At 38.7% G+C, this 27180-nt stretch overlaps 2 protein-coding genes across 2 annotated transcripts in view; both read right to left on the bottom strand.

Annotated features, from left to right (window-relative positions):
* ANKRD49 (ankyrin repeat domain 49) overlaps positions 1-27180 on the bottom strand; it is a 315379-nt gene that overhangs the window by 281939 nt on the left and 6260 nt on the right. The window lies entirely within an intron of this gene.
* On the bottom strand, positions 5257-23513 carry LOC309808773 (uncharacterized protein C11orf97 homolog; the record flags this gene model as incomplete). Its single annotated transcript, XM_082629358.1, has 3 exons — positions 5257-5584; positions 14814-15111; positions 23508-23513. The coding sequence occupies 3 exons, from the start codon at positions 23511-23513 to the stop codon at positions 5319-5321; spliced, it is 570 nt and encodes a 189-aa protein (XP_082485484.1). The 3' UTR covers positions 5257-5318.

Here is a 27180-nt window from a genome sequence, read left to right on the forward strand (position 1 = left end):
GAAAGAATGCTTCTGTTGTATTTCATCAATAATGAAAACAGCCATTGGTTTAAGATTGCTATAGATTTTTATCACTTTAAAGAAGTGTCCTTGTAATCCTGGCTTTCAAAAAGTTTTCATTTAAAGATGCTTTTTAAATGAAAAGAAACAAAACAGATGCATCTTATTATATAGTAATTTAAAAATCATCCTCTACATTATTCATTATTATAAATAATCCTGGGATGAAAAACCCTGTACATGAAGCCAGTCTGGAAGATGTGCACTGGGGCAATAAAGAACAGACCTTAACCCCAAAAGGACCAGGTCCCCAAAGTGGAGAAAAGAGAGAAGCCCTAGCAAGGAAACCGTGCCATGAAATCTGTCCTGCAGTGGGGAGGGTGCAGTGTGTGTTATCGGTTGATCAGGAACAGAGAGGCTGACGCAGAGCCCCCAGCCTGAGTGGCAAGGCTAAGAATAAACTGAGGGGAGCTTGTGTATTGGGCAGAAGTAGAGTGGAAATGAGGAAGGAAATCCTTGAGCATGTGTTTGTAAAGTAACCCTGAAAGCCCACGTGCAAACAGGGCATCGTTTATAATGGGTGAATAAAAGTCAATACTCCCCAGCCACTGCTCCTTTTGTGTGGCATCCTAATATACATGCAGAAAGGTTGATGGTAAGAATCTGGGGGAGGTTAAGCGTTTAGATTCCTAAGCATTGTAAATGTTTTACCCCATTTTCAGGTAGTTTGGGGTGTTATATTTCTTGACTAATTGAAGATGTAATCTCTCCAATTTTAGCCACTGGCTCACAACACTGTTTTTTAAGTAACTAATGATGAGAGAGTTCCATTAACATGGTGATGGCTGGAACTGGCTTACATGTAGGATCTCTTAATGTGTATTAACTAAATGGAAATTTTTGTATTAAATCTGGAAAAGTTTGGATTTTGACTCAAGAGATTATTGACTGTTTCACAGTGCAAATATTTTTAAGTAGGGAAGAGACATACCCAGTCAACAAATCTTTGTTGAGCTGACTTGATTTATTTCATTAAATCTGAGAAATAAACTTGAGAACCACGAACTGGAGGAAGTTTTAAGATGAGATTAAGAGAAGAAGGAGAACAAAACGTGTATAACCAGAATACTAGGAAAAAGAACTTTTTAAGTGGGTGAGGGGGTGTAAGTAAATCACAACAGTTATGTATAAAATGAAAAATCTGAAGAATCCAAAGGTCCAAAACAGAGTAATAAATGTAAAAAAAAATAGTACAAACATATAAAGATTTTTAATATAATTACTCAGTTATATTTTAATGAGTGGGAAATTATATGTTGTGTTATATATACCATACAATGTGATTCAAATATTTCCTATGCATGTAAAGTAAAACATGCATAGGAAAAAAGAATACAAATATATCAGCATGTTATCAGTGGTTATTTCTGGGAATTGAATTACAGATGGGTTTTTTTCCTTTATTTTTCTTTATTTTCCAATTTTTCTATACAGTACATATGTTACTTTTGACAATTGGGGGGAAAGGAAGGTTAGGGTTTTTTTCTCCTTTTTAACCTCTTTTTAGCCCAGTAGTATTATAGTATTTGTAAAATGGCCCCCTCCCTTTAAAATCTCTTCATAAATTTCCTGGCTCCTTACAATTTAGTGGACAAATTCTAGAGAAAGGATGAGCTCTACCAAGGCTAGTGTTAAAATGGTTGTCTCTGGGTCAGAGACTTTTCATCTCTGCCATTCATTTACTAACCTTTACCTATACCTGTAATTTCTTTTTAATGGATGACCATAATTATATTACAGTGAAAGGTTAACATTTATAATGTTTTCCTTGAAGTAGACTCAATAAACATGCCTTTGTTTTTATATTTGGCATACTTAATAAAATAAGCTGAAATAGAAGCCCAGTGTATCCTACCTGTGACAACTAAAAATAAATATATTTTCCTCCATTGTTTTCAGGTGCTTAGCAAACTTTACCAATAGTCTTTCATTGCTTTGGATTAATTTATAGATAGGAACTAATAACAATAATAGGAATTACAGGCTAATATAATTTTAAATTATAATAATATAGTTTTAAACACATCTAAACCGTGAAACAAGCGTGGCTTTCTTCTGTTTTTTCAGACATCAGGAGAAAGAGGTTTCTTCTCAATGGAAAAATTGTTCATCTTATCCTAGAGTAAAGAAATAAGTGAACAAACATGTAAGTTTTTACTTTGGGGAAATGCTCTTTAATTCCAACCCTGTTTTAATCTAAAATTGATTTAATTTTCTTAACAGTGTTTCATTTGGTAGAGCAGAATATAAAAGCCATACCCATGTGATTCAAGTAACTGGAGAAACCTCCGTCTTCTAGACCCTCATTACTCGGAGTATAGTGTCTGAACAAGCAGCATCAGCATCACCAGGGAGCTGGTTAGAAATGCAAAATCTCAAATCCCAGCCCAGATCGACTGTATCAGAAACTGCTTTTTGATAAGATACCTATGTGATTTGTAGTCACAGCCTGAGAAGTGCTGGGCTTGACAACTTTATTATTATTATTTTGTTGTTGTTACATGACACAGAATAAGAAGAAAATGATCAAAGTAAATGACTCAATCTTGTTAGTATAATGAAAGCAGGAGATGCTTCATAGTCTCTAACCAAAAACTGTTTTAGAATTTAGAACTACAATTAGATGATCATGATTCTAAATTTAAATTTTAAATGACGTGTATTAAATGTTGGAGGAGTTACAACTACAATGATCGTGTTGTTCATGAGAAAAAGGAAAAAAAGCACAAGTGAATAGGAAAAAGATGACAGTGAGGATTGCCCAAATTATCCGCCTAAAGTACACTTTATAGGAGAGGTTTCTGGAAATATTATATTCCAAGGAAAACCTCTCTTTGAAAGCATCAGTGTGTATATAAGATATGCACAACTTTTCATGACTCACACACTAAAGTCAATGGGTTCCCTTGCTTTTCCTTCTATTGTTTACATTGTTTAATTTAGCACTTCAAAGAGGGAAAAACCATATACTTTTGTGGAGGGGGAGACGTGTGGGGTAGCAGCAAGAAGGTTCCGAACATACAGGAGGCATTCAACATGTATTTCCTGTTTCATCATTCGTGCGGTCATTCTTGTGACTGACAGCGATTGAGCACCTACCATGCCAGGTACCGTGCTAAGTGCCAGACCAACAGTGGTGAGTGAAAGAGACATGGGTCCTGCCTTCATTGGGTTTCTGACAGTGTTTGAATTAATACTGACCAATTTTTGAGAGTTATCTGTGGGCTTTGTTCATCTGTGATATTGCTGTCTTGCATCTAACTTTCCTAATTGATAATGAGAAACATCTAATTCTCAGTTATCAGTTATCAGCTAATTCTTATGGATTCATCAGTTGTGATTTGTATAGCAGATAGTAGCAGTTTATATGGCAAAATGCAGTTGGTAACTTACAGAGTTGAAGCTAAAACATACAACAATGTCAGTTACATACTATAACATGACCACTGTAAGGGCTTGATGTAGGCCGGAGATAGAGGGCTGGGGGCCGCTAGGAAGGTAGTGTGGATGAGTATCAATGAGCGGGAGGTGTGAATAAGTTTCTCCTAAATCGTATGGGTGAAAGTAATGTAATTATGGTCAAAATCAAACATGTATTTTTTATTATATGCCCCCAATTGATAAATCGGGTAATCTGTTGCACTTCTATGTCTTCAAATGAAGGTAATTTGTTCTTCAAACCAGTCTTATAATACGGCATTTAGAAAATCATCTTTAAAATAAATTTCTTTGTGAGTTTTCTTGGAATGATGGATTTGCCCACTAGAGTTGGGACCTGACAAATTGGGTAGAAAGCTGAAATAAACAGCCCCCACTGGGCGAGTGTCCCAGACTTGGGTGGAACAACCATTACTTCAGGTCACTCACATCTCTGTGGATTTTGCATGTAGTTGACTCCCAGGTTCCTAACCCTGAATTCCCATGGCCCTGGCATTTGTGCCTGTTTAACCACTACTATTCCACCCTTGTTTTCTGATGAGCGAATTCTCTGCCATGATGGCCCAAAGGTTGAAGCATAGTCTTGGAGTCAGATGGAAACAGGTTTGTAGTTCTGGCCTCACTACCCCCTAGACATAGTATCTTGGGTAATGTAATGTCTCCAAGCCTCAGTTTTCTCACATGAAAAATGAAGACTGAAACTCTCATCTCATGTGACCCTGTGGATTACATAACTATAAAAGACTGCCATGCCTGGCACATGATAAAAGGTGGCTACTACTACCTTATTATTATTAAACCCAGGTCTCTGTTACTGGTTCCTTTTTGCTACATGAATCCCCTTAAGTAACACGTTTTTTGTTTGTTTATTTTTTCACCTTGTGTCTCAGTCTTTAGTGGCTGTATTTTCTTCCCACTGAGTCCATATTCTGGAGGCTTCCTCCCTGGGGACCCCCCTCCTTTGTGGCACTTGGGCTGAGCCCTCACCCCATTCCAGGTTCACCAGACAGCCCAGGTCCCGTGTACTGCTGGCTCACAGAGTTGGTGGTGCCTCGTGACTTCTACTCACTAGCTGAGTGACTTGGGTAAATGATTCAAACCTTTCTGTGCCTCAGTTTCCTCATCTGTGGAATGAACTGTACTTGTTTCATGTGATTGTTGTAAAGATTTAATATATAATTATATATGAGGAATCTAGAATATGAGGTGCTATATAGCATTTGCCGGTATGACTCATATCTTGGTTAAGAGGACCCAAGCTTGGCACTTACCCACTTCTTTCCTCTCAGCCCAGGGCTCCCTCCCAATTGTAGAGCTGTTTTCAGGACTTAATAGACCCAGTGTATGTCCTACACTATCTGGACACTGCTTGTGCTTCCATGTCAGAACCCCTGCCTTCTCCACATCCTGCCACAAATATCGCTGGCAGACATCGGCTGGGACAGTGAGGAATGAGTAATAGCTTTTTCCCCAAACATAATGTCTGTAAGGAACAGTCTACTGGGGCCAGCCTGGTGGCCTCCTACCTAAAATAGGGTAAAACTAATAGAACCTAGCAAAGCAGTTGCCTTATTCTTCCTGAATTCCCTCGTCTCCCTTTCCTCATTTCCACTAGTAAACGCAGATCATCTATCTAGAAGAAAGGACAGTGCAAGATTCCTCCCCACTGAGCCTGTGTGCTGGAAGGTCTTCTGTGGATAAAAAGGAAAGGAAAGAGTCAGGAGCATAACTCAAGAGTGTGAACTTCTATTGTATCCGTGGGTAAATTGGTTACTTAAACTATTACTATTTAAGTTCCACAATGAGGCAATGTAGCTAAACTACAAGTAACCTGAGAGAAGGAAGTCAAAAGAAGATTGGATTTTGACTGAGAGCTGTAAATAAAGCATACACCACTGGTTTATAAACCGCTCAGTATCCTCCATGCTTGGGGTGGAAGTCAAGGGTATCCAGGTCTTACTTCGTAGCCCTCTGTGCCTCGAATAGTACTTGGCTTGTGGCAGTAAACTGTTTCTGCTTGGCAGTCCTGGCTTCAAGCCTCCCACAGAAAGATTCCTTTTAATGCTCCAAATCCCTTCCAGGACCACTGTCAATATTTTCAAAAGCAAGATAATGATTATTAGCTTCTTCTCTTTTCAGCACAAAATGTTTGTAAAGTATTTACTTGGTGACTATTTTCTTTAGCCATTTGGGTGGAGGTTTATTTGTTTTGATTGATTAAACCACCCAAGGTCTTTAGCCTTTGTTTAATCTGTAATTCTAGTTCATTCATTGAATTATTCCCTATGCAATTAAACCTCTACAGTGTTATTAATTTAACCTGCCCCTAAAGAAATAGATGAAAAGTCAATTAAGAAATACAAATAGCAAGATACAGAGAAATCAGGAATAAATAATCATTAATATATGGACCTCATCAGGCAATCTTATCTGATTCTGCTTTAACTCCTAGAAGCACAAATGTTTCCAAAGATAACATAACCCAATTTTACCAGAGTAATTCATCCAATAGATCCAACAATCTTCTAAACTAGTTGTTGTTTAATCTCCTCCTTGAAAGAAACAGTAAACTCACTGGAAAACATCATAACAAAATATTTGTAACGTGATGTCTATGCACTGTGCAAGGCAAATTATAGTCCTAAATCCTGATACCATCAATAAGTATTGGTTTAGTAATGATTTGCACTGGGCTTTTCTCCATATCCTAAAATCACATGTTTAGATTCTGGGAATCAGTTAACAAGCATTTAGTGAAAATCTACTGTGTAGAAAACTGTGACCCAAGTCAAACAAAGAAGTGAATTCAGGTAAATGTCATAAGTTGTTTTTCCCATTTCTGAAGCTGCAAATGTCAATGCCCAGTATTCTCCACAGATCCAAGTCTGCCCACTGGCATACACACTGACATGATCCCTCCCTAAAGGAGTCTGTACCATGCAATAAGTAGGGGCACAGCCTTTGAGTTCAGAGGAGATCTGGGTTTCAGTCTCTGCTCTATTGCCTACCAATTCTATGACTTTGGGCAAGTTATTTAATCCACAGTGTCTCAGTTCCCTCATGGGGATGACAATAATATCTACCTTGAAGGATTATTATAGGATTTGGATGAAATGGACATAAGTGTTTTGTACTCAATAAATAGTAGTTGGTTTTTTTTTTACAGGGACAATGACTTTCCTGTACAAGCATGGACTCAGATTCTATTTCCAGAAGCACAGTCACTGAGCTGATTCACCAGGCTGAATGTTAGTCCTTTCCCCTCCTTCCTGGCTCCTGAATGGAGTGGCTGGAGCTATCTGTCAAGATTCATTTCCTCCCTCTTCTTCAAAGACCTTCAGGGAAGACTCCACAATCTCCTTCTGCCACGACCTTACAAAGTTCAAGCTGTTCCTTATATCTAACCCAAATCTTCCCTTACTGATCAAGCCAGTTTCCTTTCCTGCCCCGTCTAGAGACAGAAAAGGGTAACAAACTCTCAGATGTAGGAGCCCACAAACATTTATTCAATACCCCCCGTGACACCCTGTGAGAAACCAAGAAAATAGATTTAGATTTGTTCCGCATTGCGGGAAGGTCCGGTAAATGGAAAACGGTTAAAAATCCAGAGGTAGAATTCTGTAGAAAACCCACATCAAATTAAATAGAAGAATTGTACTAGTCTAATGTAGTTGGTTCTTTCAGATGCAATCACATTTATGGCTTAATAGAGAAAATACCTGAAATGTAAATGCATATGCCTAGAAATGCATGGAAAAAAACCCTCAAAGCAAAATGTTGTTATATGTAAGTGTTTACTCTACTTGGGGATAGAGGGTGCTGGGAAAAATAGCATGACTTTGATTTGATAGGATATTTGGATGAAGACATTACGGAAAGTGATATATTCAACTGGAGGAAAAGAGGACCAAAAAGAAGTGTGAATATCCTTTGAAGCAGCGGCTTCTTTAAAGGGAAATTCAATTCTCTCAGCTCTGGGCAAATGCTTTCCAAGAGGAGGAAGGAAGACAAAGGGGGAGTGTGCAGAACGGGGCCAGAGAGACCTCAATGTTGGCAGCTTAACCTGAAAAGGAAAAGGGGAGCAGGCATAAGAGAGACGCTAAGAGAAGGGAATCAAATCCTTTCTTTTTTTTTTTTGCTGTACACGGGCCTCTCACTGTTGTGGCCTCTCCCGCTGCAGAGCACAAGCTCCGGATGCACAGGCTCAGCAGCCATGGCTCACGGGCCCAGCCGCTCCGCGGCATGTGGCATCTTCCCAGACCGGGGCACGAACCCATGTCCCCTGCATCGGCAGGCGGACTCTCAACCACTGCGCCACCAGGGAAGCCCAATCAAATCCCTTCTTGAAGCTCGGAATCTTAGAGATTCTTCTTCTCTCTCCTCTTCTCATGCCCCCACACCTCTTCTACTCAAAAACCTTTTTAGGTGTGTTTTTATCCTGAATTTTAAAGTTACAAAACCAAGTCTTTACGCTGAAAATCTTAGTCAATGGGATCTGACCTGGTCTATCAGAAGGTCGCCCTTTAAAAATATTTTTGTTTCCCCAGCTGTCTCAGGACTGTGAATAAGGAACATGGGAGCTTGAAAAGCCAGTCTAGAAACATATTGTCTAGGCTTCCTTTGTATAAACATGGTCAGAGGAAGAAAATTTTAAGTAATTAAAATTTATGTTTGGTGACTTCTAGGCTCCGTAATTATCTTTTTTTTTTTTGTAATTATCTTGACATGCCTTTGGTGTCTAGTAAGTTCCTTGTATATTGTAGGTACAAAAACATTTTTGTTGAATGAATTAATGAATAGCAAAAATATCCACACTTGCTGGGTAATATTTCACACTTCTTAAATTTGTACTAAACATAATAAACAAACCAGGCTCAGCATTAAGTTTGCATGCATTCAGGCACATATAGACACAAATGAATGCATCTGAGAGTACACTCTTGAAATTCATTGGGAAAGGAAATGTATAAGAGAACACTAGTGAGCTTCATTAATCAAATTTTTCATGACTACTATAAACTCTGCAGGTTTTAGCCAGAAAAATACAAAAGCCCTTGCAATTTGAAAACATTAAAGTATTTCCACATGGTCCTATATAGAAAATTTTCAAAATGTAGAAATAGCTTTAAAATAAATGGCAAAATGAATGCAATAGTCCCATAATGCATGTCTCATAAACCTACCTCTTCTTTTTAAAAAAGTTGTAAGGAGAGGGAAATCTTCAGGGAACCACTAAAAATATATGAATTGTGATGTTAGCTAAATTCTCACTTATCCAGAAGGTTCCATAGGTTGCCCAAATTCCATTTACACTTGACAGCAGATCTGATCAGAAAATTGCATTTCTTCTTTTCATAATTTCAGGATGATGAGACCCTGTAGATCCAGGCCCCTGTGCTTGGGGCAGGAATGTGTAAAGCCTCTGAAACTTCTTCTACCTCAAGTTTGAACTTAAACCTGGAGAAGATCGTGACAACTTTGTTGTTACTGAAGAGAATACTATTTGCTACCAGTACAGTTTCAAATCTTTTTTCCTCTAAGAAAACATAATCTTATATTTTAAAGTATATCCCAATGGCTAAGAGCAAAGACATCAGCTTCTGATGAGCTTACATTCAAGTATCAGTTATTCCACTGTGTGACAACAGGCAAGTCATTGTACCTCCCCCAAGCCTCAGCTTCCAGAGCTGCAAAATGGGAATAATAATGATAGGGACAGAGTACAGGGACAAAGTAGGTGATCCCGGGCTTCCCTGGTAGCACAGTGGTTGAAAGTCTGCCTGCCGATGCAGGGGACATGGGTTCGTGCCCCAGTTCGGGAAGATCCCACATGCCGCGGAGCGGCTGGGCCCATGAGCCATGGCCACTGAGCCTGCGCGTCCGGAGCCTGTGCTCCGCGACGGGAGAGGCCACAACAGTGAGAGGCCCACGTACCGCAAAAAAAAAAAAAAAAAAAAAAAAAGTTAATCCCACGAAGGGATCATAAGTAAAAAAAAAAGTATAGGAGACACCTATAAGTTAACGATCACTCAAGAAAGCAGGCTTGCTTAACAACAAAACCAAGTGGGCTTGCTTAGCACCAAAACCATGCAACAGAAGCATGAGATGTGTCCCAAAACAATAAAACAATGGTGGAATGAGACCCACATCCTGTCCAGTGAGGTCAGTAAGTTAATGATTCCTAGGACATGCTTCTCTGTGCACACTAAAAACAAAAATACAAGGAAAAGGTGACATTAAAGTGAAACCTGAGATGATTTACCATATTTTAGTATATGTAACTGCCTCTTCGCTTATTTCCATTGCTCCACGATAGTCCCAGTTTGACCATGTAGGGACAAGAAAGCTCCTACCCAATGTGGAGGAGGAACTGATGATGGAAACTTGAGGTCTACCCTCCCCACTTTTCCTTTGATATAAAACTGCAGCCCACTAAGTTCTTGGCGTGCCACCCTCTTGCCCACCCACTTGTAAATCTCACAAGTGTCCTATACTAATAAACTCTTTCCTTACCTGTCACTCTGTCTCTCACTGAATTCTTTCTACACGGAGACAGAAGCTCTACCAAGCTCTATGCTCTACTAAGTGCCAAAACGCATTCTGCAGTTTCAATAAGAGCACAGGGTTGTTGCAAAGATTGAAAGAGGTAATTTGTAAAAACTTTCATGTCCAGGAGACACACTGTGAATGATGGCCAATATAATAAATAAATAAATAAAATTATTAATGATTACCACCATCATCATCATCATCATCATCATTAGGGAGACTCCCTTCACCCACTTACTCCTCCCCTTCTCACTGAACCCATATAGCTCTATGTCAGGAGCCTGGAAGGACTCAAAAACCCAGAGAAGGGAAGGTTTAGAGGCCTGGCAGTCCATTTTTCTTGTTGTCACTGATGCCATTCCCCAGACCCAAGTATGGGGTGCACAGTAACAATCACCTGGGACATGTTGGCCATTGCAACGTCTTCACAGTTCTTATTATTATTTATTTTTTTTCTAAAGAAGATGTTGGGGGTAGGAGTTTATTTATTTATTTATTTATTTTTGCTGTGTTGGGTCTTTGTTTCTTTGCGAGGGCTTTCTCTAGTTGTGGCAAGCGGGGGCCACTCGTCATTGCGGTGCACGGGTCTCTCACTATCGCGGTCTCTCTTGTTGCAGAGCACAGGCTCCAGACGCGCAGGCTCAGTAGTTGTGGCCCACGGGCCCAGTCGCTCCACAGCATGTGGGATCCTCCCAGACCAGGGCTTGAACCCGTGTCCCCTGCATTAGCAGGCAGATTCTCAACCACTGCGCCACCAGCAAAGCCCACAGCTCTTTATTAACTGTTGTCATACACGACCACAAGAACAGGTGGGATAGCTCAATCACCGGAGGGTCCCTCACTGAACGGCTTTTTCCTGAGTCCCTTCTTGCTAACCAGATAACAATATTCTAAAATAAATGTAATGTTCACTCTGTTAAACATCCTTAAAACCTACCTTCTGGATCTTTTGACCTTTGGTTGATATTGTTCAACCCAAAGAGAAGAAACTTTTGACCTCTTACCAATTTCATTCAACCAAAGGAGAAGAAAAAAGGACAGAAATAACTTAAGTCCACTGCTTTGGGGTACTTCCATTATGGTCATCATTAGCTCAATCGGAAGTAAAACATGCTATCTTTTAAGTTGCTTAACTTCAGAACAAATGCCCCTCAATAGATGGTACGATTGAAACCAGGAGATTGAATTTGACCTTCAAGATCACTGCATTTGACCTTCAAGAAAAAGGTCCTTTGCAATCTGGAAAAGAACAATTTCCCTGCACTCATGGAAGCAAAAGCCTATTTGGGATGGGTGAAGGAGCAAACGATAAGTAAAGAAGTGAAGACAATGAATGGGTCAAGCATACTTCCTCCTAACATCTGGGAATAGCTACTATATAAGTCACACAAGCCCCTCAGAGTTTTATGCAGAATTATGGGTGTATGTGACAAGGTGTGTTTTCCAGCAAGAGAGGCCATAGCTTTCTTCGGATATTTTAAAGAGTGTGTCACTGAAAACCTCCTTCTAGAAGGTCCAGTGGCTGACCCGAGCTGCCAGCCCTCTGGGCTAGGCTGGAAGAGTGTGGCACTCTCCCTGGGTGCTAGTTTCCTATTCTGGCCAAGGACGTGGGGATTCCAGCCATTAAAAAAAGGTGAAGAAGAAAAGGAAAAGAAAAAATATAGTAGGTTTTTGTTTTTCATCAATAGAGCCCTTTAAGACTCAATCTTACAGAATCAATCCTCAGCTTTGAAAGATTTTTCTAGGCTAAAATAGCACCTCCGTGCGACCTCTGGTGGATGTTATTAAAAATGCAGCCCCCCATGCCCCCCAAGCAGTCTCCATTTTATATGAAGAATATTTGAAAACATTGCTTAGAAAAATCAATTTTTATAAGCCGAATGATTTTTCCTAATCATTTAGACAGTCTCATAATCAAATGTATCCATTAAGAATAATACAACATCCAACTAGTGTATAAATCAGCTTTTATGTAATCTCTGAAAACAATGAAGGTGACCCAAAATATAATAATATTAACTTAAATATTTTTTTTAATCACCAGGGAAGTAGTATATGTAGATGTAGTCCTATGTCCATTAGTGGCTCACTACTACATTCAGGTTTATTCTTTTTTGTGTGTGTGGCACGCGGGCCTCCCATTGCAGAGCACAGGCTCCAGACACGCAGGCTCAGCGGCCATGGCTCATGGCTCATGACTTCCAGAAGTCATAAAAATTAAAAGCATGCCTACCTAACTCTCTCAAATCAAGTTACTAAACTAGATAGATTAGGGAGATGCTGTAGCCACAGTGTAGTATGTGCATTTCAGCAAGGCATTTGATAAAGTGCATTTCTCTTTGGCAGAGAGTGCTCATGCCAAAGATGCTGACTGACAGATCAGGGGCTTCTAGAGACTCTACTTGGCACTGTTGGGGTCACCATTTAATTTGTTAATTTGAATATAGGAACTTTCAGCAAACTCACCAAATGTGAGAATGGCACAAACCTGGTGAACAGTTTATGTGCTGAATGGCAAACTCAGGACTCAAAGGGCCTTCTACACCTAGAATGAAGTGCTAAAATTCATAGGACGGTATTGTTGGGGATACATATAACGACCTGTATTTAGGACCAAACAAAGGAATTGCATAAGCATAGGACAGAAAAGGCCTGGGTCAAATGTTTTCAGTTGGACAGTGGGGGAAAGAGAAACTAAGGATGTCATAGGCTGCACTTGTTATGTGTGTTAATAATATAATGTGTCTGTCAAAACAGCTCATGTAATTTTAGATCCACCTAATAGATGTATAATTTTCAGATCAAGGGAGGTTATAGTCCCACCACACTACACTAACCTGATTGTACTGGATTCAGTGATTTAATAAAATGGAGAATACTGGGACAGTTCAGCCAGTGTGGTGAAAGTGCTACAAATTATTTTAAAGGTAACACTGAAGAAAAGAAAAAAAGAAAGGTAACACGGAGTCTATGAAAGATTTTGGTGGGTGCTCAAATAGCCACCACTATATAATTCAAAAATGTTTCAGTGGGAAAGCACCACATTTTATCTGTGTATATTTGGGAGCAGATGTGTGATTAGGGAGTAGAAGCTGTACAGAGACTGGGGACCTTTCCAAAAAATAAAGATTGAAGACCTTTCAAAAAAAATTTTTGAAAATTGAATGGGTACTTTGTGCAGGTGTAAATATTCTGTCTCTACTTCAGCTGAGGCCAGGAACTCAGGAAGGCTGAGGCAGGAACTCTTTACATGCCCCCCACCCTGACTTTGTGAGCTCCTGAAAGTCTGGACACCCGCCTTTATTCATTACTCATTTCCCAGCAACCAGCCCAATGCCTGACATGCAAAAAGGACTCAATAGTTGTCAAATTGATGAGTGAATGGTTAATTCCACCTTTTACTCCTACAGTCACAGGGAATACAGAACCTTTAAATTATAGCATCTTTAACAGGAAAATTCCCAGATAGAATTTTAAGTCGGAGTAAGGAATTACTTAAGTATACTGAATACTTATATATACTGAATTTAGTTGCTCTAGATAAGGTCTCTGCATGCTGTTGACAATAACAGTAATGAGGTATCATAATCAGGCACATTGTGGCTGATGCTGAGAGAAGAGGTCCTTTCACCAGGTGGCAGCAGTTCTGTGGCTCCTGGGGGGGGGGTGTCTCTGTCTCCCAAGAGGAGGGTGCGTGGTCGATCAAGCGGAAGCTGAGCGGCTTCAGAACAACCCTCGCTCCTCTGTTGTCCTGGCGCAGAGGGAGCCACGGTGCTCTAGAGAGGCAATCAGGGAGGTGCTGCAAAAGGGCTGGGAACGCTTGCCTTCCTCTTTGGCCTATTATTTTCATCTTTATCATTCCTTACCACCTACTGAAGATCTGTGGGGCACAAAGGGCTGTGAAATATCTGTAAATTTATGGAACAGTATGGAAGAGCACTTGGACCTAGCGTGGACTCAACCATGTTGGCTGTGACTGTGAACCAGAACTGCTTTTACTTATTTGAATGTTGTTTGTGTGTTTGGCAGGGAGGAAACAACAGCAGTGTGTTAAAACGTGACCCATAATTGTGAGATTCTAAAAGGATCAGGTAATCATAATTTATGAACTGATAATCCAAGAGACGGTGATTTAAGTGTTTGAAGGATTTCTCCAGCACTGAGTGACGGTAGGCAAGTCACTTCCTTTCCTCTAGTGTAGACCTCAGTTTCCTGGTCTGTAAAATGAAGGAATTGACAAAAATGATCTGCATATTTCCGTGTGTGTATATAATTTATGTATTTAAAATATAAATTTCATAGTTTTATGTGTAAAATTTAAATTTGTATATTACATTTTACACATTTTTATAATTTAAACATATTTTAAAATATATTTAAAACTTAAATATATATTATATTTTACACATTTTTATAATTAAGATATATTTTATAATTTAATATTTTTAATATCATATGTATGTATATATACACACACACAATTTTTTTCAATACCTTCCATGCCAATGCCACTACCAATTAAGTTGGAGGATACCTGGACTCAGGTAGTCTTTTATGAAGGAGGGCTTGGGGAAATGGACCAGACGCCTTCGGCCACAAAACCATCACCCCTGCCTTTGCCAAAACAGCAGCTCCGCCCCCTCCCTCCAAAACCTTTGCGGCTTTAGCTAGTCTTACTGCGGTTTCCCCCAGTTCACCTTTCACCGCTTCTCCTCGCCCAAGTCCCGCCCACCTCCCGCGGGGTCCGAGGCTGAAAGGGAACTCACTTTGCTTCCGGGACTCTTGGAGGCCGCGGCCTCCGGTCTCCCCGCGCGCCCCGCACCCCAGGCCTCCGGGCGGCCAAGGCTGCTCGCTGTCGCGGCCCGCCTCGGGCATCGCCACCGCGGTCACCGCCTCCTCCCCCCTCTTGCCGCGGGGGTCTTCTTCGCGGCGCGCGGCCGGCTGGCCTTCTCTGCTCCGCCGCAGACTGCTGGGGAACGCGAGGCCTCTCCGGTTGCCATGGTGACTGGATCCTCCCAGCGGGCTTGTGCAGGTGTCCCGCGCGCCCAGGAAGGCGCTGGAGCTCTAGAGCTCTAGAGCGCAGGCTCAGTAGTTGTGGTGCACGGGCTTAGTTGCTCCGTGGTATGTGGGATCTTCCCCGGACCAGGGCTTGAACCCGTGTTCCCTGCGTTGGCAGGCGGATTCTTAACCACTGCGCCACCAGGGAAGTCCCTATGAATTTGAATATTTTAGATGTCTCACATGAGTGGACTCATACAGAATTTGTCTTTTTGTGATTGGCTTATTTTATTTAGCATAATGTTCTCAAGGTTAATCCCTGTTGTAGCATGTGTTAGGAGTTCCTTCTTTTTTAAGGTTTAATAATATTCCATTTTCTGTATATACTACATTTTCTCTATTCATTCATCTGTCAATGGGCTTTTGGGTTGTTTCCATCTCTTAGCTATCGTGAATGTGGGTGAGCAAATATCTATTCAAGAACCTTCTTTGAATTCTTTTGGATATATATAGAAGTGGAATTGCTGGATCATATGGTAATTCTACTTTTAACTTTTGAGGAAACCATGTCAACATGGTTATACACATAGAAAATGCAAATGAATGTACAGATAAACTATTAGAATTAATACATTTATTAAGGTTGCTGGACACGTAGTTAATAAAGAAGAATAAATTTTACTTTCATTTATAGAAACAAAGAAATAGAAAATGAAAAGTTAGAAACAGTACTATTTAAATAAAATAAAAGCCACCAACTTCATAAGAATAAATCTTTTAAAAAAGGAAAGAACACCAGAACGCTCTAAAACATTACCAAGAAAAAATAATGAATATCTAAGTAAATGAATGGATGTATTACATTCAAGAATTGTAACACAATTTTATAATGATGTTAATTCTCTTCAAACTGATCTATATTGTGACCTCAATCTAAGTCTCAGCAGGGTTGTTTTAATATGGAAATTGACAAGGGGATTCTAAAATTGAAAAGTAAATGCAAAGGTCCAAGAATAGCAAAAACGACCTTGAAGAATACAAACAAAGTCAGAACATTTACACTACCGGATATCAAGACTTATTATACAGCTACAGTATTAAGCCTGTGGTACTGAGGGAAGGATATATCAATTTGAACAAAATAGAGAGTCTAGAAACAGACCCAACTACATATGATCACCAAATATATGACAAAGATGTCACTGCAGTGTAGTGTGTGCGTTTGTGTGTGTACAGGGTGGTCTTTTAGATAAGTAATATTGGATAGATTGGATATTCATATGGGGAAAAAAATGAACTTAGGCTCCTATCACATATCAAACACAAATATTAAGTCAAAATGGATTATAGCACTAAACATAAAACAATAAAGTTTCTAGAAGATAACAGTGAAAAAATATGTTCGTGATCTGAGGTAGGCAAATACTTCTTAAATAGGAAATGAAAAGCACTAACCATAAAGAAAAACAATGAATAAATTAGAGGCCATTAAAATTAAGATCACTTCATTAAAATCACTACTAAGAGAGTGAAAAGTCAAGCCACACACTGGGAGAACATTTTTGTAATACATATATCCAACAAAAGACTAGTATTCATAAGATATAAGGACAGCCTACAAATCAATAAGAAGAGGGAAGACAACCCAAGAAAAAAGTGGAGGGAGTTCCCGGATGGTCTAGTGGTTAAGATTCAGTGCTTTCACTACTGTGGCCTGGGTTCAATCCCTGGTCGGGGAACTGAGATCCTGCAAGTTGTACAGCCAAAAAACAGCATATAACAAATTGCTCCACATCATTAGTCATCAGGATAATACACATTAAAGCTTCAGTGAGATATTATTACATACGCACTAGAATAGCTATTTAAACAAAGAAGCCTGGCAGTAACAAGGGTTGAGAGAATATGGAGCAATTGGAACTCTCATTCCCTGATGCTAAGAGTGTAAATTGGCATAACCACTTTGGAGAATTGTTTTTGCAGTTTTTACTAAAGCTGAATATATAAGTATACCCTGTGGCCCAGCAGTCCTGACACTAAGTATATACAAGACTGTATGTACACCAAAGGCTTGTACTAGAATTGTTCACGCCAGCACTATTCATAAAATACCAAACTGGGAACAATTCAAAGGCTCTTCGAAAATCAGCAGTAAAATGTCTATATAAATGGTTGTATATTCACGTAATAGAATACTACACAATGAAAAAGAACAAATCCCTGCTACATGCAAAAGTATGGATGAATCTCACAGATGTCATGTTTAGTGAAAGAAACACAAAAATATACATAATAAATGATTTCATTTATGTAGGCAAAACAAAATTATGGTAATAGAAGTTAGAATTATGGTTACCTTTTAGGGAGCACGGGAAGAGGGAGCACAAAGTACACTTGGGGGGCACTGGTTATGTTCTATATCTTAAGCTAGGTGGTAATTAAATGGATGCATTCAACTCCCAAACTCATTCTACGAGGCCACCGTCACCCTGATACCAAAACCAGACAAAGATGTCACAAAAAAAAGAAAACTACAGACGAATATCACTGATGAACATAGATGCAAAAATCCTCAACAAATACTAGCAAGCAGAATCTAGCAGCACATTAAAAGGATCATACACCATGATCAAATGGGGTTTATCCCAGAAATGCAAGGATTCTTCAATATACGCAAATCAATCAATGTGATACACCATATTAGCAAACTGAAGGAGAAAAACCATATGATCACCTCAATAGATGCAGAAAAAGCTTTTGACAAAATTCAACATCGATTTATGATACAAACTCTCCAGAAAGTAGGCATAGAGGGAACTTACCTCAACATAATAAAGGCCATATATGACAAACCCACAGCCAACATTGTTCCCAATGGTGAAAAACTGAAACCATTTCCACTAAGATCAGGAACAAGACAAGGTTGCCTCCTCTCACCACTATTATTCAACATAGTTTTGGAAGTTTTAGCCACAGCAATCAGAGGAGAAAAAGAAATAAAAGGAATCCAAATCGGAAAAGAAGAAGTAAAACTGTCACTGTTTGCAGATGACATGATACTATACACAGAGAATCCCAAAGATGCTACCAGAAAACTACTAGAGCTAATCAATGAATTTAGTAAAGTAGCAGGATATAAAATTAATGCACAGAAATCTCTTGCATTCCTATACACTACTGATGAAAAATCTGAAAGAGAAATTATGGAAACACTCCCATTTACCACTGCAACAAAAAGAATAAAATACCTAGGAATAAACCTACCTAAGGAGGTAAAAGACCTGTACTCAGAAAACTATAAGACACTGCTGAAAGAAATTAGAGATGATACAAAGAGATGGAGAGATATACCATGGTTTTGGATTGGAAGAATCAACATTGTGAAAATGACTATATTACCCAAAGCAATCTACAGATTCAATGCAATCCCTATCAAACTACCACTGGCATTTTTCACAGAACTAGAACAAAAAATTTCACAATTTGTATGGAAACACAAAAGACCCTGAAGAGCCAAAGCAATCTTGAGAAAGAAAAACAGAGCTGGAGGAATCAGGCTCCCTGACTTCAGACTATACTACAAAGCTACAGTAATGAAGACAGTATGGTACTGGCACAAAAACAGAAATATAAACACATGAAAGGATGCTCAACATCATTAATCATTAGAGAAATGCAAATCAAAACTACAATGAGGTATCACCTCACACCCGTCAGAATGGTCATCATCAAAATATCTACAAACAATAAATGCTGGAGAGGGTGTGGTGAAAAGGGACCCCTCTTGCACACTTGGTGGGATAAATTGATACAGCCATTATGGAGAACAGTATGGAGGTTCCTTAAAAAACTAGAAATAGAACTACCATATGACCCAGCAATCCCACTACTGGGCATATACCCTGAGAAAACCATAATTCAAAAAGAGTCATGTACCACAATGTTCATTGCAGCTCTATTTACAATAGCCAGGACATGGAAGCAAGCTAAGTGTCCATCGACAGATGAATGGATAAAGAAGATGTGGCACATATATACAATGGAACATTACTCAGCCATAAAAAGAAGTGAAACTGAGGTATTTGTAGTGAGGTGGACGGACCTAGAGACTGTCATACAGAGTGAAGTAAGTCAGAAAGAGAAAAACAAATACCGTATGCTAACACACACACACATATATATATATATATATATGGAATCTAAAAAAAAAAGAAAGAAAAGGTTCTGAAGAATCTAGGGTTAGAACAGAAATAAAGACACAGACGTAGAGAATGGACTTGAGGACATGGGGAGGGGGAAGGGTAAGCTAGGACGAAGTGAGAGAGTGGCATGGACATATATACACTACCAAATGTAAAATAGATAGCTAGTGGGAAGCAGCCACATAGCACAGGGAGATCAGCTCGGTGCTTTGTGTCCACCTAGAGGGGTGGGATAGGGAGGGTGGGAGGGAGATGAAGAGGGAGGAGATATGGGGATATATGTTTATGTATAGCTGATTTACTTGGTTATACAGCAGAAACTAACACACCATTGTAAAGCAATTATACTCCAATAAAGATGTTAAAAAAATGGATGTGTTCACTCTGCAGAATTAATTGATTTATGCACTTTTATGGAGGTTTGCTATACCTCTACAAAATTATACAAAAATTAAGCATATTTTAGTTAGGAAAAAGTTAGTCTGAAAATATTTTTACTCAGAAAAACCCAATGTGGTTTAGTTTGATCAAATAATAAAGAATCATGCAGTTATTGTTTTTCTTCTATCTCCAATACCAAAAACCTTGGAGATAATTCAATTGTCAACTGTGGTAACTCTATTAACTTAAGTGATATATTTACTTCTTTTGCCTAAGTGGCTTTTGGTTTTCTATTTCCAATTAGTACATGCATGTCACTAATTATACACCATCTCAAATCTTCTTGGGAATAAATATTGATAAAAGTAAGTATAAAATGTACTGTTTTATCCATGAATTGTGGTTACCACTTTTTTATTTTTTTATTCCAAAAAACTAAAAATGAACAACAAAAACATAGTGGCTTATTCTTTTTCATTTTAGTTAAATGAAAAGACCAAAATATCCACTAGATGGAGGCAAAACCCAAGACTAAATTTTTCTGGTAATAAGTTAAAAATTATTTTTAATGTAAAAACATGAAGTCTTTATCAAAGAAATAAAACTTAATATATTGCCAAAATTTAAATATTACTTTGTGTTACTTAATGGTATATTAGTAAAAATCTGAGTGGATTAAGTTTTGCTTTCTGTATTTAAGTCTACAGATATCAAACATGTCTCCAGAAGTCATCTCAGTCTTTCTTCTGCTTAGTAATAAGGCAGTTGAATAAACAATGGGATATTTAATGTTATTGTTTATTCTTCAGAGAAGTAGATGCTATAACCACTTTGGTATGCTATTCTAGATTCCAACAGTCCTGACCTAAATTATTTTAAAAGCCAACAGAATCCTTCTTATTCTAAGTAAACCATCTTCTCAAATTTGTTGAATGCTGTCAAGTGGACTAATTATTTTAGGGCAAATATTTTGTTTACTACTGTATCATTTAATGGAGGAACTTCTCCTTGCAGTTATAAAGGGCTTTTTGCTTGGGATTTTAAAAATTCCAGTGAATTGGTGAAATGTATATTTTTTGGATAACTCATAAGACTCTGCAGGCCCTCAGGAAGATATACCCCTAGAATTTGGGGAGGAGGTCCTCATATATTCTTCCTTGCTAATGAAAATAACAAAAGGATGAAATTAGTCATCTCTGGGTGACTACTTTTAAAAATCAACCTTAAGTATAACTTATGCATAAAAGTGCATTCCAGGGACTTCCCTGGTGGCGCAGTGGTTAAGAATCCACCTGCCAGTGCAGGGGACATGGGCTCAAGCCCTGGTCCGGGAAGATCCCACATGCCGCAGAGCAACTAAGCCCGTGCACCACAACTACTAAAGCCCACGCCCCTAGAGCCCGTGCTCTGCAGCAAGAGAAGCCACCACAGTGAGAAGCCCATGCACCACAACAAAGAGTAGTCCCTGCTTGCAGCAACAAAGACCCAATGCAGCCAAAAAAAATTAATTAATTTAAAAAAAAACTTCATTCCATTTAAAGTATAGAATTCAACGACTTTGAACAGCTTTATATACCTGCAAAACCACCACCGCAATCAAGATAACGTTCCCACCACTTTCAAGAGACTCTTCCTGACCCTTTGCAATCAAACTTCTGTCTCTCACCAGGCAACCACTGCTCTGAGGTATATAAATTAGTTAATTTTTTGCCCAAATGGCTATTCAGTTTTTCCAGCACTAACTCTTTAAGAGAACTTCCCACTGCATTCCTCAGAATCTTTGTCAAAAATCAAGTGACTAATGTATACCTGGATCTATTTCTAGACTCTGTTCTATTGTTCTATATTTCTATCCACCAATACCACACTGTCTTGATACTGCTCTTTCATAATTTTTTTTTTTTGGCTGCACTGCATGGCATGAGGGACCTTAGTTCCCCAACCAGGGATCAAACGGGTGCCCCCTTCAGTGGAAGCTCAGAGTCTTAACCACTGGACTGCCAGGGAAGTCCCTGCTTTCTATAATTTTGAAATCAGGTTGTATAAATCCCCCAACTTTTTTTTTAAATTGCTTTGGCTGTTTGCTCACTTCCACAGCACATATACCTGCCACCTATCAAGCTTTGGCTCTTATGATTTTCAACTAATGGAATTTGTGCCTATTTATGTTTTCGTGCCACGAAATGCAACTTCCTCCTAATAACAGTGGTTTCTATGTCCTCAAACACTACAATAAATAAACTACATAAAAATACTATTAAAGACAATGGAATTTTTGTTGTTATGACTATTTGGTAGCCTAACCGGTGTTACTTAGATATTAACATTCATAGGTGAAAATCTATAACATTTGAACAAAGCTTTCTGGAAACAGTTCAAAGAAAATAAACTACACGTGCACTAAACAATGTCTTCTTTACTCAACTTTACAAATAGATATATAGGCACAAATAGATATCAGATCAAAGGTGGTGGAATCACAAAGGTTTGAAAGTTATCTCCCACTCTCACTGACTGCATGACAATTAACCTCCATAAGCCCACTTTCCTGTTCATACAGTGACATCTTATCTCGTAGGGTTACTGTGAGGCTCACATGAGATAATGTATGTGAGCATCTACAGCACAGCTGGCACCCAATAAACAGGTGTTAGCTATTATCACAGTGGTTCAGGGTAGCACATTTTGGATATTTAAAAAGTTTCATAAAGAAGATCAGATGAGACTATTCCATTTGTGCATTACATAAAAAATGACTGGGGAAGGCTGATAAACAGATAGAGAATTTTTTTTTTTTTTACATTATGACTTTGATATATTTTACCTTGTGATTCATTTTTAAAGTGAAAGTCATCTCTGTTGGTTTGCGATCTCAGGAGTTTCCTGGGTGAAATCTAAGATTGGCCCCCATGCATGGAGGATGAGGAGAGACCAAAGAAAGAGGCGGACAGCTCCAGCTTGATAGGTGGCAGGTTTAATAAGCATGGGAACTTACATAGGAAGCTTGTCTATGGAGGTTGCAAGATGAGTAGATCTCCATACCTGCCTGCCAGAATCTTAAAAATTTACATAGAGGCCTTAACTGGGTTCAGTCATGTATTCAGTCCAGGTGGTCTCAACAACACATTGCTCTCTCAAGGTCACGTCCTTTAAAGGTCTCTCATGGTGGGAACAGTAGGAAGAACATACATTCCAAGGACAAGGGAGAGGGTGAGGAGACTTCATTGCCCGGGTCCACATCCTCTCGATGACCTCCTCCAACAATTGCCAAAATAAATTATACTGCATGATTTTTATATTTAATAACAAACTAAAAGAGTTCTAGATTGGTAATGATATTAAGAGATTGTCTTCTATTTCCACAGTTATTGACACTTGGAAGCTGCCAGCTCCCTCCGCATTTCCCTCTTCTCTACAGAGGAGGTTGGCTTCTCTTAACCAGCATTTCTTTTAGATGGGGAAAGACTGTGCATCAATTTCATTGCCTTTTACCCAAGAATGCAATAAAAATTTTACATTTATCATGGTGCAACCTATTAAAAATCAGGCTTTGTTTATGATCTCCCTTAATACCCAGAAATTAGAATTTATCTAAATTCTCTAGAATTTCTCATCTGACTTAAGGGATAAATTTCCTAGAGGCCAAACCTGGGAACAGGAGTGAGTTTTTCTGACACATGAAACTCAGTATGAAAGAGTTCTCTTTTTCTAATTGTATGTTTTAGCCCAATTTTTGAAAGTCTTTGAAAGATCTCATTAACAAGATACTAAACATTTCAAATAGAATCAACGATTATCTAATTTTTGAGTGTACACTGATGAATATTTGGAATGCCTAACCAAAGTCTAAGGAAAACACACAATATGAATAAAATTTACCTGCATGCTAATAAAACAGCTTTGTGACCAGCCAAATTCTGAAATCTCCTGCCTTAGAGACTTCTGATGACATACAGCAGGAAACACTTGGCAATGTCTGGAGACATTTTTGATGGTCACAACTGGGAAGGGGGAGGTGCTGCTCCCATCTAGTGAGTAGAGCCAAGAATGCTGCTAAACACTGGATAATACACAGGATGCCCCCCCAAACAGAATTATCTGGCCCCAATGTCAATAGAGTGAGGAACCGTGACACACAATTACTTTTCTAGATGGACTCCAGAACCACTTCATTGTCCAAGGGTGCAGACTGAAGTCAAAAGAATGGATGAAAGGATCCTAATACCATTTTCTTCCTTTTGATTCTTCTTGAAAGCTTTGCATATCTTCAAATAAGAAATATACAAAAGCACATGGAAGCAAATCTGAACTCGAGTGCTTTTCCTAGTACGTGTCATGAAGGATCTGATTCGTATATTAAATCTTAATATTTTTACAGCAGACCTATTTCTTGCTCCTAGATTTGGTTCCTTTAATTGGGATATATTTTCTTCATGAGTTATTGTATTTGGGTTTAGAAAAACCTGATAGACACCTGATTTTTTAATAATGGCAGGCTCACTTTTTTTTTTTTAATTGCTAAAAATTGCCTTGTTTAAGCAGCTGTGTCTGGAAAAGGAACTCCAGTGACTACTCAGGAGACAGTTGTTCTTATGAACTCACATTAATTCTCCAATGATGTTTTCCTAATTTTCAAGTACTGTCTAGCAGAGATGAACTGTTGAATATATCATAATAGAAAGGGAAGGGACCAAACAAATTAGGTAGTAGTTTGCTTTTAGATTGTATAAGCTATTTCTTTCATTAAGCACATTTTCTGGCCTACAGATTTCTGCAACTCTGAGATCTACTGGCTGATGGGGCCAATGTCATTAAATTCATGGTGACAACTATTAGATGTTCCTGAGTTTCAACTTAATAATTATAGTGATAAACCAAATACGAGTGTTTTTATATTTTTGTTCCATTTGCTCAGCATTACAAAACCCATCCTGAAAAGGGAAAAAAATTAGGCATGAATTTAAAGAGCCACTCATTTTGTAAGTACCAAGAAGCCGCACACAGAATGAGCAGTAAAACTTTGAGTTTCAAGGCCCTGGGTTCACAATGGAAATATATTTTCTCTCAGAATCTCATTTCTTCAAGTCCTTGTAATTATCTGCTGAAATTCTTTTTATTTTGCTTATTCCTTGAATTTTTCTTCTGTTGGAGACCTTTGACACCTCACAAGGCCTTTGAAGATGGGGTAGGCATTTTTTCTAGGAGTGGAGGTGTTTGGATTCTTGAAAGAAGCTCCTTGCTGCATATTTTACTAAAAAGTCATGAGAGAGGACTATAGGAATATAAAGGGAGAGCTTTGGGATCTTCAAGGATCCAAATACCTAAAATAAGAAGGGCATTTCTGCTTGAAGTGCTGGAGAAAGGAACCACTCAATAGCATTTTTTTCAGTACCTGAATTTTTTGAGTACCTGAGATGTAATGTGGATAGGTAGCCTATCCACATTACATCTCATTTATTCCTTACAAAATTGTAAGAAGATAGATACTATCTCCATCTTACATGTGAGAAAACTGAAGTTAGTTACCAAAAGGCACACATAAGTGGCAATCATGATTTGCACCCAGATTTATCTGCCTCAAAGTTCCCTGCTCCTCCTCTTAACCATTCTGGTTTTCCTCCAGGGAGTATTTCAGGCATCTAGACCTGCACTGTTCAACAGAGTAGCCACTAGTCAAATGGGGCTAGTCTGAATGAGATGTGCTGTAAAATACACATGATTTTGAGGACTTACTACAAAAAAAAGTGAAATCTCTCAATTTTTAAAATATCTGTCATGTTGGAATATTTTGGGTGTATTAAATAATATGTATTATTAAAATTAATTTCATCTGTTTTCATTTTAATGTGGCTACTAGAAACAAACTTAACATTACATATGTGGCTCACATTATGTTTCTATGTGACAGCACTGATTTAGATAATTTCCACTTAGGTTCCCAGAAGTGAAATTGTAGGATTTCAAAGGGAAATTTTCAGGAATTTAGAACATTAATAGGCTAATTCAATCTTTCTTAGTTTACTGCCTTTGGAACTTAGTAAACATAGATTTTAAATTCCCTTTAGAGAATGCCCTTCATATTGCACAAGTTGAATGGTCATCTGGTAATCCTACGGAGGGACCAGAGCATCCCATGGTAACTAATTACAGTAAAGTCATCAACGATGCCATCATGGCTGGTACCTCTCAGAGCCAAAGCAGCTCATACATTCCTAGAGCTATTCCAGGTAGGGTGAAGATGGCATATGTATTCATCAGGAACGGAGAATTGATACAGAGGTTTCATTTTGGTTTGGGACATAAGTCTCAGAGCAAGTGTTACTTCTCTGGACCTCTTTTGGTCATGATTTTCCAGCATAGTGGTGGATGCAATAATAGATGCCAATGAACAGAAATAAATGGATGCTGTCACATCTATAGTATAAAAACGCTAAGAAGTCCCATCAGTGTGTTAGGTTGTGAGCCAGAAAGCTCCCTGGAGAAGCATATTTAAGATATATAAAAGCAAAGCCAGCTAACTTCACTGTGGGCCTATGGATTATATGTCCCTTGAACAATGACAAAAAGTCACCTCTTCCTCAAGCATATAAGTTAATCACAATTAAACTTTAGTTATGAAAAACATGGATTTTATGTTTTTAAAGTCTTTGGACTAACTCAAGACTAGAGGAACTTTTGTTTGCAAACGTAGCTATTCAGCCTTCTTAAAGAAAACTGGAAAACACAGGTAAGTAATACCATTGACCCTTAAACACAAAGGTTAGGGATGCTGACCCTCTGTGCAAAAACCAAACTTTATCATCAGCCCCCATATCTGTGGTTCCACATTTGCAGAACCAACTGTATGGGTTGTGTAGTATTGCCTTTAAGTGTACCCATGCAGTTCAAACCAGTGTTGTTCAAGGGTCCACTGAGTAGTCAAAAGCATGATTAGTGCATGTCTTCTGTGGACAGAGGAGTCTACTAAGTATTAAGGAGAGTATCAAATAGCTCTGTTATACACCTGAAACATATAAAATTGTATGTCAACTACACTTCGATTAAAAAAGAAAAAAATATTAAAAAGTGAAATTTAAAAAAACACTAAGGAAAGTATAAAGGAAGCAAACAATACAAATTCTGCCCTCAGGGATGGAAGGGATTTCTCTAATATGGAGAATTTGCTCCCAAGCACTGGCTGAGGGTTGAAGCCTGAAAAAAAGGGAGAAGTCACATCTCAGCTTCTTAGAAACAAAGCAGCTCCTTTGGAGCCATACTCAAAGGGAAAACTTACATAAAATCATGGATGCAATTCATTCCCAAGTAAGAAAGAAGCCATGGGCTCTGTGATTTTCAGATAACTAGGCAGCCTCGTTTAGCAGTCTAAGGGGGTAGTGGGGGTCTTATTCTACCGTCACTGTCTACCAGCTGTACCTTGTCATTTGGTATCACTAAATTAGGGCAGATTAAACAGAAAGCAACCTCTCACTTTCTGCCAAAACCCTGATATCGAAGATATTGATACTGATACTCTGAAACGGAGGCATCTCCTAGCCAGAGATCACAAAATAAC

The sequence above is a fragment of the Mesoplodon mirus genome (assembly GCF_964341445.2).
Source record: "Mesoplodon mirus genome assembly, chromosome: 7".
NCBI classification, from domain to species: domain Eukaryota; kingdom Metazoa; phylum Chordata; class Mammalia; order Artiodactyla; family Ziphiidae; genus Mesoplodon; species Mesoplodon mirus.